Raw genomic sequence first — 17109 nt, 5'->3', positions numbered from 1 at the left:
AGGTGAAATTGACACCTATAAAATGATCTTATATCTTAACTCTGATACCACGTTAGAAAATGCAGTTTTTTTAAGTCTAACTCAACCTTACCATCTCATTTTATAAGCCATTTTTGTAGGATTGAGTTAGTCTTAGAAAAACTTACCCCTAACAATATAATAACTAAAAGAACATATAAATAATATTACATAATAATACAAAAATAAAAATAAAAATGGTAGGACAAAATGGAAGGAATCGATTTATATGGAAGGACAAATTTAAATATTCAGTCTACTGCGAATCATTCAGACTGTTGTATGGTTCGTATATCTCTAAATATAGAAACACTAAGTTTAACCAGGAGCCAGTGAAGATGATGTTTTCAATTCACTGTAATAATTTCATTTTAATTTTTTTTTTAATTATAGTTTTCATTGTAAACACAATAACATTTTATTTTGTAGATAACAATTCTATTTTTCCCTTTATGGTCTTCAATATGATTTTTTTTTTGTTATTTTTGAATAAAATATTCATTCTCCTTTTTAACAATTTGCTATAATTTGTCATTGCTACTTTAAAATACTAAGCATATATAATGGTTGCATTTACGATAAAAAACAAAGGTTATATTTATATTGATTTTAACACTTCTTTACGATTTAGATATAGTCATGGAATAAGAGATTCACAACTTAGTTTTCGGGGATACCAATATTTTTTTTTAAATATTTTTCATTATATATATATATATATATATATATATATATATATATATATATATATATATATATATATATATATATATATATATATATCGTAGCTTTCGAAAAACAAATAAATGTAATTGGTATGGATATTAAAATGCAGTAAATGTGAGGTCTACCAATATAATTACTTAGTTTTTGAAATGCATATTTGTCAAAGAAAAAAAAAAGCTTCGTAAGATTTTCGGCGGTGTTTATTAAATGAAGTTTAATTTGTACGCTTCACCCTGCAAATAAATAAACCAAGAAAAACATGTCAGAAAAAAAATATATAATATTATCCTGTTGATATTGTAGTGGATTGTGACCTGGCTGAGCTATACGTGTTTCTCAAAGGTGAATGAATCTATTGCCATCACTTTTTTCTATTTAAATGCTCATTTTGCTTTGATGAAGAAAGTGCAAAAACACCATATCTGGCAAGCTTAACAAAAGAGAAAGAAAGAAAAGAAAAGTATAACAATGGAATCATCAGTGGTTGAAAACATTGTGATTGTGGGAGCTGGAATTGCTGGTCTTGCAACATCCTTGGCACTTCACAGGTTTCAAACACTTCACCTTTTCATCAATTTTACATTCATTTCCATGTTTGTTTATTTAACATCAATGTAAGATTTTGCAGGTTGGGTGTGAGAAGTTTGGTGTTGGAATATTCGGATAGTTTAAGGGTCACTGGATTTGGTTTAACAACATGGACAAATGCTTGGAAAGCCTTGGATGCTCTTGGTGTCGGAGACATTCTTCGTAACCAACATCTCCAACTACAACGGTAACTAAATATTTTAACATCAAGTTCTATATGGTTAAATGATATTAGTCTTACGAACAATGGTGTTATAGGTCTTCATTCTTATATAATATTTAATTTTGTTTATTCTATTCAATATGCGTCTTTGACTCACGCTTGGTTCATCCTGTTTTAACACATATACGTTCATTTTTTAACTCATGATTCACCTCATGTATGACTAAGTTTAAAGGAACGACAACACCGGATAGATACAAAAGCTGAAAAAGTGACTGGCTGGTTTGCATGCAGAAAGAAAGAAGAGAAACTATAATGTTTTTTATTTTATGAAATTTTGGTGTATTAATTTTTTTTAATTATATAGAATTAAGCATTTAAAATATTTGTAACGTTATAGTGCGTATAATATTTTTTTTCAATCATTTTTTATATTTAAAATATTTTATTCATCGTTTTTCTTTCACACTCTCATCCCTTAACGAAATTAATTTCCCTCCTTCTTCCTCTGAAACACAAGCTAAAGTAGTGGACATTTGAAATGCAGGAATGTTACAACATCTTTGAGTCTGGGGCAGCAAACATCAAGCTTGAGCCTCATTGGAACAGGAAAACAGTAAGTACACCAGTATCAGTCATAGGAAAATGTTTTTTTTTTCTTACATTTGTTCCTGTTGATAACTCATTTTTAAGAGTATTTTAATTTTTGTATTTGTAAAAAAAGATATAGAGATTGAAAAATAAAATAGTAGGTATAAAATGGTAAAAATTTGTTAGTTGTAAAAATAATACTAGCAATATCAATAAAGTTGCTATACACATTTAATGCTGACATTTCTGCTCCAACTGGCTATGCTTTTTTGATTACATGAGTGCCTGATTGTGGCCAAATTCTTAATTGATTTTTGTTTTTACTCACATAATTAATGGGTGTTTGTTTTCATGCATACAATTGATGCAGCGGAGACGGTGAAGTTCGATGTGTTCGGAGACAATTAATGATCGAAGCACTTGGTAACGAACTTCCAAGTGGGACGATTAGGTTCTCGTCAAAGGTTGTCGCAATTCAAGAATCTGGGTTCTTCAAGATAGTGCATCTTGCTGATGGAACAACCATAAAAACCAAGGTAATAGATAGTTTAAAAGCAACTTGTGAGATGGGTGTAAACAGTTTTCTAGTCCAACAACGTAACGATGTTTTGCAATTGAAAAGGTATTGGTTGGGTGTGATGGAATAAACTCTGTGGTGGCGAAATGGCTGGGCTTCAAGGAGGCATCTTTTACCGGGAGATACGTGATCAGGGGTGACATAAAGTTGACCAACAAACATGGCCTTCAACCAAATTTCATGCACTTCTTTGGAGAAGGCTTTCGATCGGGTGTTCTACCTTGTGATGACAAAACTGTGTATTGGTTTTTCACTTGGACTCCCACCACTGAAGGTGAATTCTTTGTATGATTACAGTATTCGTTGGTATAGTGTTCGAACCTAACACAGACATAATATGTGTCTGTGTTCAAATCGAACACGATACACACTATTTATGAGATGCGTCCTAAGTTTCATATGCACATGACATTTAACTTCTGATGCAGAGAAGGAGCTAGTGAACAACCCAGCCAAAATGAAGAGATTGGTGTTGAACAAGTTTGAGAAGATGCCGAGTGATATAAGATGCTTTATAGAGAAAACAGAAACAGAAGATATCTTAACATCTCCATTGAGATATAGGCACCAGTGGGAGCTTGTGTTAGGAAATATCAGCAAAGGCAATGTTTGTGTTGTTGGAGATGCTTTTCACCCCATGGCACCTGACCTAGGTCAAGGTGGATGTTGTTCCTTGGAAGATGGGATTGTGTTAGGAAGATACTTAGCTCAGGCATTCTGCAAAAAAGGTGAGAGTGAGGAGCAATACAAGGAAATTGAAGCTAGCTTGAGGAAATATGCCAAAGAGAGAAGATGGAGAAGCATCGATATCAGTGTTACATCTTATGTTCTGGGGCTTCTTCTGCAAGGTGATTTGAAATTGGTGGCACATGTCAGGGACAAAGTTTTGCCTCACTTCTTAGCTGAGTTGTTGTTGAAGAAGTCAGATTTTGATTGTGGAAAACTCAACACCTCTGATTAAGATGAAATGATAAATATATAATTTATGTATTTGTTACTCGATTTTTAGTAAAAATTGAAATTAGCTTAATTTTGAAATTTTGACCCAATTTAGTCTCTCAACTTTAAAATTGTGTGAATTTAGTCATTTTAATCGGATTTTGTTAAGTTTATTTGACGTTTTAAATGCATTTCACGATAGTTTCTTAACTAATATTAAAGCAAAAATGTGTCAAACGATGTAAACATCTCGAATGCTATCATAAGATACGTTTAAAAGGTTATATAAACTTAACAAAATTTGTTTGAAATGACTAAATTTAAGTAATTATGAAATTAAAAGACTAAATTAGACCAAAATCTAAAAAAAAAGACTAATTTCAATTTTCACCGAAAATTGAAGGAGAAAAATATATTTAAGCTTAATTTTTTCTGTGAAATGTACCTACTACACCAATGACTATTTCTATGAGTTGAAACTGGTAAGATCGTTAAAAAAAAAATAGTTTATGTTTAATTCAAATCATAGAAAAATTAGTTTATATTCTACGTAGAGACATTCTCATTTGTATAATCGACTACCACATCACAATCTTATCCAAATAGATAGAATGAAAAGACATGTGACATTATTTAATGCATTTAAAAATTAACTCTTTAGATTTTTTTATCTATACAAATATATAATATATAAATCCAATATCAACTTTGATAAATGTAGTTTAATTTTAGTATATAGAAGACGAAGAAAAGAAAAGGATTATTGAATTTGAAAAGGGGAAGAAAAGCAAGAGATAAAGCTTGCGTGACTTGACCTAAATCAATGTATACCTTACGTTAGGCATTAAAATTAGGCATTTTCTTGGAATGAAAGACTACTTTGGAAACAATCTTCAGCATTCTCAAACTTGCTCCACCTAAATTCGCATTTTCATCACTTTGCTTCGCAACCAAACGTCTTATTTCGTTTTTTCTCTTTTTGCTAACAGGGGAAAAGAGTTACATTATTCACAGTTGGTATTTTTGAAATTTTTTAAAAATAATTTATATCAATATTAAATAAAATATTTGTAAATGTATTTTAGTTTGTCTTTTCTATTTGTTCGATTTAATAGGTCTTTAAACATAGATAATGGAAATTTAATATACATATTCTTTAATTTACAATTATTTCTATTTTAATTTTTTGTTACCTGTGTTTATTAGGGTTAAATATGTTTTTGATCCTTTAAATTTAAATAAATTTTGAAATTAATCACTTTTTAAAATTTTATACTAATTTAGTTTTTTATTTTTAGAAATGTGTGAACTTAGTCATTCTTACCAAATTTTATTAAGTTTATTTGACATTTTAAACATATTTTATGATAATATTTGAGTTAACATTAAAACAAAAATATGTCAAACGGTGAAAACAATTCAAATACTATCATAAAAATACGCTTGAAACGTTAGATAAACTTAATCAAATTTAATTGAGAGAACTAAATTCATATATTTTTAGAGATGAATAACTAAATTGGTCAAAACTAAAAATAAAAACTAATTCTAAATTTTACTAAAACTTAAGAAAAAAACATATTTAACCCTATTTATTATTTAGTCTGAGTTTAAATTTTATAAATAAACTAGATTTTTTTTTTCAGTAAAAAAGAAAGAAGTATGAAATGAAATCTGAATAGTTTTGATGTGGTCTTCAAAACGAACGGTGATGATGGGGTTGACAGATAGCTGGATATGGAAGCAGAATCTACCTCGGTGAAACGACGAAATTGCCCCCATTTATGCAACAAATACTCGTTCATCTGTGCAGAGTCCTTTGCATATTCTTCTTCCTCATCGTCGTCGTCTTCATCTGATGCCCAAACCTGTTTTTGATTTTCGCAAGGTATGCTTCCAACCACTTCGGATTTTCTTTCTCCTCTCTTTTCAATTTGTTGCTAAGCGTCGCTCTTCGTTTCTCTATCTTTTAATTTGTTCCTCGAACGATTAACCTCTCGGGGCGCCGATGCAAGCTTCAAGCATAGCTCATTCCTTTCTTCTTTCTTCTGTTTTTTTATTTTTTTGGTTTCCATTTTCGATCAACTTGGCTGCGTGCTTTGCGCCCTTTGTTTTCATTCATTTCAATGTTTGAGCTGCCTTAGGGTATATTAATACGCGTTTAGCTGTTGATTTTTATCTTGGTTTTGGATACTGCTAATTTTGACGCTGTCTGATTGAGCTGAAAGGGTTTATTGATTATGCCCTCTGCGTGCGAATTTGAATTCGTAAACTGGATTGCAATGGGCAGCAGAACCGTGTTTTTGTTTGATTCCGCGTGTGATTTCAGATTCAGTACCTTTTGATTGTTGACGGGTTGATGGCAGTCGGGGGAGCAATGTGGTTTTCTTTATTTTTCTCCTTTTTTTTGGCATTATGTCTCATTTTGTTTCTTAGCACCAAATTTTCTTTGAACCATTTTGTTCAAATTGTTTTAAGTATTCACATTTGTTACTATTTAGCTGAAACATAGATTTTGCCCTATCTACTTAGTAAACCATAAAGGGTTTGTTTGGATTCAGACTATAAGTTCCTTTGAGAGCTCTCGACTGCATATACAGAGCTTTTTCCAGTAAAGAAGCTCTCAAAATCCCGCTGTTTATTTGTTTCAAATGTGAATTTAAGGCGAATAACAAATTTTGAATGACAATCTATTCACATTGGCATGTTATGATTGTAGATGGGAGTTCAACGGCATGAAGCGCTTGCTGAAGACGAGCCTGCTGAAAATGCTTGTGCTAGCAGTTCTTTGAACCAAGGTGCTATTCCCAGTGAGTCTGCCAATAGCAATCCATGTGTAAATACTGAAAGTAGTGAAGTTAATGAACCGAGTGACTTTTTTTTTAAGAAAAGTAATACATCACATATCTACAGACAAGATGTTGTGAAAAATAATACCAGTGGCATGATTGGGATTGTGACAGAAGTCGCCGGTGATTCAGATTCAGATTCAGATAGTAGCATCACTGATGACGAGAATGACAGTGAGGATGAGGATGGTGATGGTGAGGAAGGCGATGATAGTAATAATGCTAGCAGGAATTCTGAAAGTAATGTTTCTGCTGGGCATTGTAAAGCCGATGCACTTCTGGCTGATCAGCTGCGTGTTCTGTGGATGGACGAATCTGAATCCACTCAAAATTTCAGTGACGTTGAAGTTGTTGATCGTGGATTTTTGCACGGTGATTTTGTTGCTGCGGCTTCAGACCCTACTGGGCAAGTGGGTGTGGTGGTTGATGTCAATATATGTGTGGATCTGCTGTCCCATGATGGCTCTATAATAAAAGATGTCTCATCAAAAAACATACAGCGTATTAGGGATTTCACTGTTGGTGATTATGTGGTGCTTGGGCCCTGGCTAGGCAGAGTCGATGATGTTTTGGATAATGTAACTGTCTTATTTGATGATGGTTCAGTTTGTAAAGTCTCGAAAGCAGATCCATTGAATCTTAAACCAATTTCTAAGAATATTGTTGAAGATGGGCATTTTCCCTATTACCCAGGGCAACGGGTAAGGGCGAGCTCCTCATCAGTTTTCAAGAATTCAAGATGGCTGTCTGGCTTGTGGAAAGCTAATAGGTTGGAAGGTACAGTGACTAAAGTTACAGTTGGATCAGTGTTTGTTTATTGGATAGCATCTGCAGGTTATGGGCCATATTCTTCTACCGCCCCAGCTGAGGAGCAGAGTCCGAAAAACTTAAAATTGTTGTCTTGTTTTGCTCATGCAAATTGGCAATTGGGTGACTGGTGTCTATTACCCTCATCAGTACTGTCATCCTCAGCTTCCATGGACAAAGGCATGTCAAAATTGGAACTTAACGATTCTGCTAACAATGAATTAGATTCCAATCAGACAGGAAGTGGGTGTGATTCAGAAGAAGCTACTGTTGAGGAAACAAATGGGAATAAGGATACCATGGAGCTTGATCCAGCTGATACTTTGGAAGGGAATGATGGACATGAGAAAAGTAATCCTTCTCGTGATTCTAGCTCATGCTGCAGTTCTATCTCCGTATCAAAGGAACCTGTCCATGAAGCTTGGCCTCTTCACCGCAAGAAAATTAGGAAAGTTGTCATTAGGAAAGAAAAGAGGGCCCGAAAGAAAGAGGAAAGTTTTGAGAAAGCTCTTTTGATTGCCAACACAAGAACAAAAGTTGATGTTGCATGGCAGGATGGAACAATAGGGCATGAACTGAATTCTACGAGTTTAATTCCTATAGATAATCCTGGTGACCATGAATTCGTTTCAGAACAATATGTGGTAGAGAAGACCTCTGATGATGGTGATGATATTTCTGAAGCTAGGCGAGTTGGGGTGGTGAGAAGTGTTAATGCGAAGGAGCGGACAGCTTGTGTGAGGTGGTTAAAAAAGGTTGCTAGAGCAGAAGATCCTCGAGAGTTTGACAGTGAAGAAGTTGTAAGTGTGTATGAGCTAGAGGGACATCCAGATTATGATTACTGCTATGGGGATGTTGTTGTTCGCTTGACACCTGTGTCTGCACATTTAGAAACAGCTTCTGTTGAAGAGTCCACTGAGAAATCAGAGCAGAAAACTGAAGAGTGTGGGATTAAAAAAGAAGCAAAAATCCAAACTGATGCTAATAGAGTAGAAAATGCATCTACTGATACTTCTACGCAATTTTCTGACCTCTCTTGGGTTGGAAATATAACCGGCCTTAAGAATGGTGATATTGAAGTTACTTGGGCTGATGGGATGGTGTCAACGGTATGCTCATTTTTGTTATTTCCTGCTATTCTCTCTATTCTCTTTCTCTCTACCCCACCCCCGTACACACACACACATATACATATATATATATATATACATATATATATATATATATATATATATATATATATATATTGCATCTTATTTTAGTCAATTCAAACTGAAGAAATGCTTCAATTATTTTAATGCCTGGTGAAAATTTAAGTGTTCTATAATTAAGTTTGAGGCTTAGGATTTCTTTAATATCTTTGTCATTAAAATATTCTACTATGTGCTTTACTGTTACAAGAACTTTAAACAATATACTTACAATCAGCAAAGGTTCCTTTCTATTGCTCTGAAGAGTAATGCAGGTGGACTTTTGTTAAAATTTGGCAACTATATTAGAATTTTGCTTTGAGATGTTTATTGGGTATTTACTTCACTGAAATTGAGGGAACGTTCAAACTTGAGGATCAAGTAAACTTAAATGTTTAGGGCCTCTGTTTTCTAATTTACCATTGTAATATAGCCTAATGATTCCCCCAAGAAGTAAAAAAAATGACCAAAACCCTGAAACAAACACCTACTAAGGATCCGCTCTGGTAAATTGAATTAAGAGCTTATTGAATAAGTATTTATCATTTAGGCGACTAGGCCCTTATGCATAAATTGTTTCCATATTCAAAGAAGAAACAATGTTTTAAATCCTTGATAGGCACGCATGGTAGCTGCCCCAGAATTGCTAGAGTGGATGGTAGGATAACTACATATAAATTGATTAAAATTCTCAAAAAGAAGAGTCAGAGAATAATAATATAAAGAGTAAACAGAGGTAGAGAAACCAATAGTCAAATAGAAAAAGCCATTAGCTAGAAAAGAGAGACCAGTTGTCAGAGTGCTCGGCAGAGAGATAATTTTGGTCGAGGAATGTCGTACATGGAAACAGGGTTGGTTGGTTGAGAATGAAAGTGAGAAATGACAGCTCTTTCATTGCTTTTATAAGCAAAATATTGTTATAGAAAGAAATTGAAATCTCAAAAATTTCCCCCTTCAAACAAGCCTTAAAATTAGTGTTTAGATTTGCTCTTTTGGAATTAAGAGACAGTGCTGCTATCCTAGCCATTACGACTGCTACTTTGCCTTTGACAGTTGCTACAGTGAACTGCCAGCTGCAATGGTCCTTGAAGTGGCAGGGACCTTCCATCTCGCTACACCACTATAGTCTGCTATTTAGAACTCTGAGAAGAAATGCGATCAAAATGTTTCCTTTTAAGCTAAAACTGAGTTTATAAGTGATCTTGAAGGGCTTATTAAAATAAGATGAAAATACCTTATGGACATAATTTATTTTTGAAAGTTCTTTCAAAAGTGCTTATGCATCTGATAGTCTCACTCAAATAAGCTTTCAAAGGTGTCCTATATGTACCAAGACACTATAGACCAGATAGATAAAATTCAGAAATTGTTTGTTGAAGTCAAATATTATAATTATAATAAAAGATTGATTGGTACATGAGCTTATTTTAGTCATAAACTACTGGAATTTATTTTAGTCAAAATAAAAGATTGAGGTCGGAATACATATATATCAACTTTATATTCTTCTAAGGCATTTCATGTCTGATAATACGTTTTTTCCATTTGAACTGCAATGATTTACTTTACTTTCAGGTTGGACCCCAAGCAATCTATGTGGTTGGTCGAGACGATGATGATGAATCAATTGCTGCTGGGAGTGAAGTTAGTGATGCTGCAAGCTGGGAAACTGTTAATGATGATGAAATGGAAGTCCTTGAGGATTCCAGAGAGGTTTGTTTCTCTTTTTCACCTGGACCATGATTCTTACCATCTTTCAACTTGTTTCTTTCTGAGAGGAAGCCTAAAGGAAAAAACTGTTATTTTGATCCTTATCTAGAGTTGCTTCCACTCATTAATAAAAGATCTAAGATAAGTAAACTGTGATTTCCCAATCTTGCAAAGTTTGGCTGTTTTCATTTCACAGCCTTGCACTTCTTTTTCTTCTTGCCTTTATGTACTCAAGCAGCAATGTAATTAATTTCAAATGTCTGTTTAATATTTCAATTTAAGTGATTGTGATCATTATCTCATTTTAAAAGGTCATTGAATATTTTGTGATAGACATCCTATCTGCCTACTAAAAATGTAGTTATTTTATTAGCCCCTTTCTTAAATTATATATATTATGATGATATTCAGGATATTCAGAGGGAAAACTCAAGCAGTGTTACTTCTGAGGCAGAAGAAAGTGGAGAGAATGATTTTGGTAGGGCTGCTGCACTTTCTGTTCCCCTAGCAGCATTTCGGTTTGTCACTAGACTTGCCAGTGGAATATTCTCAAGGGGCCCAAGGAACTTGGATTCTATTGACATGCAGATAAAAGCTGGGCATGAACATCCATCACCAGTAGTTAATGATGAGTCTAGTTCGCAGAGACCTATTCCCATTAATGGTGATACTTCGGGCAATAAGAATGGAAGATATGAGGAGGTTGCGTCGGACGCAACTGAAACTCTGGAAGCATGTGAGACCCTACATGACTTGAAAAAGGAAGATGCTCTTGCAAGTAGTGATGATGGGAGTTGCAGTTTGAAACATTTTGACATAACTCAAGATCCATCAGACCACTATTTTATTGGTGCAAATGGACAGGTACTACTGCTGCCTTATTTCTAATAAGAGTAGGGAAAAGGAAGAATGAAAAAGTACTTCATGTTTATTGTATATTAGGGGCTCTGTTAATATACCCTTACAAACTTGGTGGCAACTTGCACCATTTGTTTAGACCAAAACGCCAACTCCTTTTTGAAACAGACTAAATTTAACGGTATTAATGTAGTTTAAAATGTATTATCTATTTTAGAAGTACTAATTTCTTAAATTGCTCTCTCGTCTCTCCTAGTCCTTCCTTTCCTTTTATTTGTTTGTTCTCTTGTAGCAAAGAACAAAACAATTCGACCAACAAGAACATAGAAAACACGGAGTAGAAAGAAAAGAAATAGATTGTAAAATAACCCACTACAGGACGTCATATTCAAACTTGGTGTACATCTTTATACTTTATCATTTTGGTATTGGACGTCATGTGAAATACTTTATACTTTATGTGGCTGCCTACTTTTTGCAAATCTTTCTACAAAATTGCAATCATCGTCACAATTGGCATAATTCTGGGAGCTTTACACAGCCGATAGAGGAGAACAAAGGTTGTGAAATAAAAGGAAAAACTTGGGAGAGGAGAGATAAGTTGAATTATTTTTTTAAATAAATATTTAAATTCTAATTGTATATCTTTAAATTTAAGATGATCAAAGAAAGGAGTTGAGTTTTGTACAAGGTTTCTAATTATAGTCTTTTGTAAAATCAAGTTGGTATATATTTTTTATAAACATTTATTTGCCAGCATGTTTTAATATGCATGCACAGGCCTGTATATTTACACTGATCACTATAGATTAGTATTAATGTAGATTAGGTTCTTATATTTAGCTAACCAGAGATCAACAGTGTTATAAAAGCATCTTAAATGTGAATGTGCAGACTTATCTATTCAAATGTTAGCTTCCTCCTTTTGTATTTGGTTTCCTTTCTTGTATTATACTGCAATCACTAGATTATTTCTATCTGCTTTCAGAGTAACAACAGAAAATGGTTAAAGAAAGTGCAACAAGATTGGAACATACTGCAGAATAACCTTCCTGGTCAGTGATATATTTTTTTGATCATCTAAGTTTTGTGTTAGTGAGCTGTACACTCATTTTAGTAACTGTTATTGTTTAAAACATTTTGACAGAGGAAATCTATGTACGAGTTTACGAAGATAGAATGGATCTCTTGAGAGCAGTTATTGTAGGGCCATATGGAACCCCTTACCAAGATGGACTCTTTTTCTTTGATTTTCACCTTCCGCCAGAATACCCTGATGTTCCACCGGTAAGGAATTTTATCTTGAAGCTGTTTTGCTGGCCAATTTAATATGCTCCCACCAAAGAAAGCGAAAGCGAAGATTTAACAGTCAATGACATTCAATTTGTATATATTTAATCCAAATGAGATATATCTCATGCATTTTCTATGTTCTTTATCTGGATTTCAAATGATATGCAGTCTGCATACTATCATTCTGGTGGCTGGCGAATTAACCCTAATTTGTATGAGGAAGGGAAGGTTTGCCTTAGCCTTCTGAATACATGGACAGGCAGAGGAAATGAAGTATGGGATCCAAAATCCTCTAGCATACTTCAAGTCCTGGTTTCACTTCAAGGTTTAGTACTCAATTCTAAGCCTTACTTCAATGAAGCTGGGTATGATAAGCAGATTGGGACAGCCGAAGGAGAGAAGAATTCATTGTCATACAATGAGAATACCTTTTTACTTAACTGCAAGACTATGATGTATCTTATGAGGAAACCTCCCAAGGTAATTATGAACAACGATAAAAATATTTTATTTTGTCCTATCCATTTTATTGAACTGTTCATATTTTATCATGGTTAGTTAATTAGTTAAAGCACTATTACATTGTGCATACTCGGTTTTTGTAGACTGAGGGTGCATACAGTTTGTGTATCGTTATAGAAAACTGAAACTCCTTAAAAAGGTTAATAACAGGGTTGTTAACAAAGAAGCAGAGGGGTATTTTGTTGAACTCACATGTTTTTGATTAGCTTATTTTGGGAATATATGTTTTTTTTTTTCTGCTAATTTCCTAGGAGAGCTTCGAAAAAAATATGATTATTTCAATGAGCGTATGAATTTGTTTAAGTTATTGCAACATTTACATGTTTCATTGGCATTAGTTCACGTGTACTCTAGTAGTTGTTGAGACAGCTGTTGATTGATTCTGAGCTGTGTGAGGTATATTTGACTCCAGGATTTTGAAGTGCTTGTCAAAGAACATTTTAGGAGAAGGGGCCATAACATCCTTAAGGCTTGTGATGCATATATGAAAGGTTGCTTGATTGGCTCTTTGACTAGAGATGCCTCCGTAAGTGAAAAAAGCGGTCAGAATTCAACCTCTGTGGGTTTCAAGTTGATGTTAGCCAAGATAGTGCCAAAGCTTTTCTCGTCACTTAGTGAGGTTGGAGCTGATTGCGAGGAATTTAGGCATCTCAAAGATTTGTAGCGAAATTATGGTGATATGATACATTACTTCCGTAAAGCCAACTTGGTCTGCTGGCTCTGCCCAACTTTAAAATATTTGAAGGTACAAACAAGTGTGGAGGTTGTCATATACTGTCATTATTTTGATTTCTACCATTTATACCCATTCATTTTCCTTTAAAAGATGAATTTACTTCTAGGAGCTTGAAGGAACATAAGTGGTGGGAGTTATATTACGTTGAGAGAGAAGCAACTACTGATAGAGCAGGCTGGATATCCTCTTGATTTTGATGAGCTGTAATAGGGGAGGCAATGTTGGTTACTAACTTGTACACTGTTTACAATTTTTTATTTCTTTTATATCTGGGATTAAACGAGCCAAATGGCATCGTATGATCCATGCAACCAACGTCCCTTAATGAGATACGGCTTTCGTTGTCGTTGTTTTATATATGGGGAGAGGGTGGTGGGAGTCGGAGTTTGATTTTCACAGGTATTTTAAAGTTTTGATTGTCTTGGATTGGTTGATTGATTGATTTATCTTCTGTTTCTCAAGATACCATGAATTGAATATACTTGAAAAGCCCCTCTTCTTTTGTAATGACACTTCGTGTTTGTGCCTTTAGTGTTATTCCACTGTCCAATTACTATTTATCAGAATCCCTACTTGGGACAAAGGTATTAATATTTCTTTGACCAGTTAAGATGCATAAAAACCAAAGTACTTTAATGTTTTTGATCCTCCACAAATCATGATATTTTGTGCTGAAAATAATATAATTTTGTTCCTGGATTTCTTTTCTCCTTTGCATCACCACCTCTATTGTTTTGTCTGCTAACTGTTTTCATGTCTCCTCATAATGAGAATAGAAAACTTTCAATGTCTAGAGAGATAGCATAAAAATAAACTTGTGAGAGTCTTATTATTGTGTGCATTTGAGTTTTCTTTTGAAGTTTTGTTGGTTTCGTCACGGTTTAAATACTTGAGTTAGTATAAACATGTAAATAATATTAGATTTAACTTGTAAGACGTGAGATTGCTAGATTTTTTGGAAGTAATCGATATAAACAATTTAATATCCTTTACGTTTTACTTAAACAAATGTGTACTAATTCTTTATTCTACATGAATCAAAATTTAATAATTATATTAATTTAAACCTTACACATTTATTAAATAAAATATATTTATGTTACTTGTATTTTATTGTGTCTACAAATTTCAATGAAAAAGAAACATGTGTTGTGTAGGAGTGAAAACATAAAAGTTTAAAAGTGTGATTGTATTGTAGAGCAGCAGAAAATAAAATTAGGAATGTCTACACTTATTTGTAGTGGATGGATAATTTGTTTATACTATTTTATAGTGGAAAATAAATGAGGTGCTTCTATTTTTTAAGTAAATAACAATAAATAAAATTAAGAGTGAAATAGAAATACAAGATTTTATATCAAATGAAGGTATCCCTTTATATATTTTTAGTCTTATAACTTTTTTAATTTTAAAATATAATTTAGGATAAAATAGAAAATTAAATGCCTACCATAAATTGAGAAATTCTATTCATATGGTGATAGATTACAAGTGGAACCAAATGCTCTAACTTTTTTACACTAAAAATAACATAATTAAAAAACTTTAGATATCAGAAAATTTATTAAAATAAAAATTATTATTAAAATTTATATTAACGTTATAATGAATTAATATAGAAAAAAGTTATAAAAAAAATACTATTTTATTAATTTTTATAATATTATAGTTACAGAGTAGCTGAGGATAATTATTATTTATGATAGGATGTATATATAAATCAAAGAATGACTATATAAATAAAATTATTATTATTATTATATAAATTTCATATAAAAGGAATTTCAATTCATATGAAGTATGAAGGGAATAATTATTATCATAGTAGAATACTAAACAACAACTCATGAACATAAAAGAAAACAATGAGATAAGAAACATAGAATAAGATAATAGACATGGACTAAAATGGTGTAAATTAGTTTAGATTGATACAAGATGGTGATGAATACGGAGGACTGATAGTGTTGGCAGTTGCAAATAGCCTCCTAAACAAATGCACTTATATTTTTTTGGATGGGACAATCCGATACTTAATTTGGATTGGTCCAATTGTAAAATCAGGAAAAACACCCAGCCAATTTTTAACTTTAGTTTTTTTTTATTTTGTTATAAATTTTTATAGCAAATCTCTTCTTTTCCTAATCTTAGTGAATTGAATTATTAAGGTTGAATTGATCAATTAAAATTACAAAAAATAAAAAAGAGAAAATAAATTTATAAAAAGTGGAATGTAAAAATATTCATATGTAAAATAAATTAAAAATATAAAGCACTTTTAATAGTAAATCAATATTAACTGAAATAATTATTTTTATTAATTTTCATGTTTATATTAGATTTCTAATTTTGTTTTCTTAAGTTAAGGTTTTGTAAGTTACTATTTTTTTTTTCTACCTCCGAGGTCTAATATAAAGAAACTCGTTGTAATATAAATTAAAATATCCATAAGTAATATGTTAAATTAACCACTCTAGTTTGGATGTAACTTATATTTTTAAAAAATCATAAACAAATAATAAAAATTCATTTAATAAAATCATTATATACATCTTGAAAATAAAAGTAATCAAATTTATATTTATTTTTTATTTTATTAAATTGGTGTTACATCTTATTTATTTTGTTTTTATACATCTTATTTAGTATAAATAAATAAAAAACATAACATATGTCAATTGAAAAAATATAGCTTGCAAAAAAAAAAAAGCATACCAATACTTTCAAATTAATTTTTTTTTTTTAGTTTCAACTGTTTTATGGTGTATTTTACTATTATTTGATTTAGGCTATACTTTCTTATATTTTTCAATCAATTAAAAAAAAATATATCACAATGAAGTTGATATTATATATATATATATATATATATATATATATATATATATATATATATATATATTATGAAACAATTCTCATAGTTTAAATTTATTCCCATGTTTATTTTATTTGTATGTTCATATTTATTTTGTTTTTTGTGCAAATGTTCATGATTATTTTATGTGCACATCCATGTTTATTTTGTGTGAATGTTATATTTATTTATTTTGCACATTTGTTTATTTTGTGTCCACTAAAAAATAATGATTCACATCTGTATTGATAGGGTCAAATAATTCATAGTTTTTTTTTAACTGTATACAAATAATGATTATAAATCATTTATCCCCATTTACTATACAAATGTATTTTAATTATTATTATTTATAATTTCATATTAATACAAATTATTATTATTTTATAAATTTATTTTAATTATTATTACTATTTTTTATTATTGATATTATAAATTTGTTATTATTATATAATTTAATTTATATTATTATATATTATTTACTATTAAAAATATTTTAATAATTTATTCCAATCTGTCGACTGGAAGTCAGAAACATGAAAACCAAAATTAAGAAATCTCTTATCTGAAAAACAAAATGTTAATTATGTCTAAATATCTAAATCTATATTAATATAAAAATTATAACAAAAAAAAAGTAAATTCAAAATTTATATTTCAAATTTACATACATATTTTTTTGGGTTTA

General features: G+C 31.6%; 2 protein-coding genes across 4 annotated transcripts; both read left to right on the top strand.

Moving 5' to 3' along the window:
* The first annotated feature begins 1133 nt into the window (after positions 1-1133).
* LOC114190467 (monooxygenase 2-like) lies at positions 1134-3653 on the top strand. Its single transcript, XM_028079362.1, has 6 exons — positions 1134-1292; positions 1373-1519; positions 2043-2111; positions 2457-2622; positions 2709-2937; positions 3092-3653. Exons 1-6 carry the CDS (start codon positions 1213-1215, stop codon positions 3622-3624), a joined length of 1224 nt encoding a protein of 407 aa, XP_027935163.1. The 5' UTR covers positions 1134-1212; the 3' UTR covers positions 3625-3653.
* A 1706-nt stretch (positions 3654-5359) lies between these two features.
* On the top strand, positions 5360-14054 carry LOC114189746 (probable ubiquitin-conjugating enzyme E2 23). Of its 3 annotated transcripts, none has more exons than XR_003605727.1 (9): positions 5360-5490; positions 6322-8367; positions 10024-10161; positions 10570-11022; positions 12005-12071; positions 12164-12303; positions 12478-12789; positions 13244-13576; positions 13674-14054. XR_003605727.1 is itself a non-coding variant. In XM_028078416.1 (8 exons), exons 1-8 carry the CDS (start codon positions 5461-5463, stop codon positions 13493-13495), a joined length of 3438 nt encoding a protein of 1145 aa, XP_027934217.1. In that variant the 5' UTR covers positions 5360-5460; the 3' UTR covers positions 13496-14028. The 3 variants fall into 3 exon arrangements, 1 of the variants encoding a protein (XP_027934217.1); XR_003605728.1 differs by having other exon boundaries at positions 13658-14054; XM_028078416.1 differs by having other exon boundaries at positions 13244-14028.
* The last annotated feature ends 3055 nt before the right edge of the window (positions 14055-17109 follow it).

The sequence above is a fragment of the Vigna unguiculata genome, chromosome 7 (genome assembly GCF_004118075.2).
Source record: "Vigna unguiculata cultivar IT97K-499-35 chromosome 7, ASM411807v1, whole genome shotgun sequence".
In the NCBI taxonomy this organism is placed as follows: domain Eukaryota; kingdom Viridiplantae; phylum Streptophyta; class Magnoliopsida; order Fabales; family Fabaceae; genus Vigna; species Vigna unguiculata.
The sequence above is the reverse complement of the archived record's forward strand: the minus strand, read 5'-3'. Positions and strand labels throughout refer to the sequence as shown.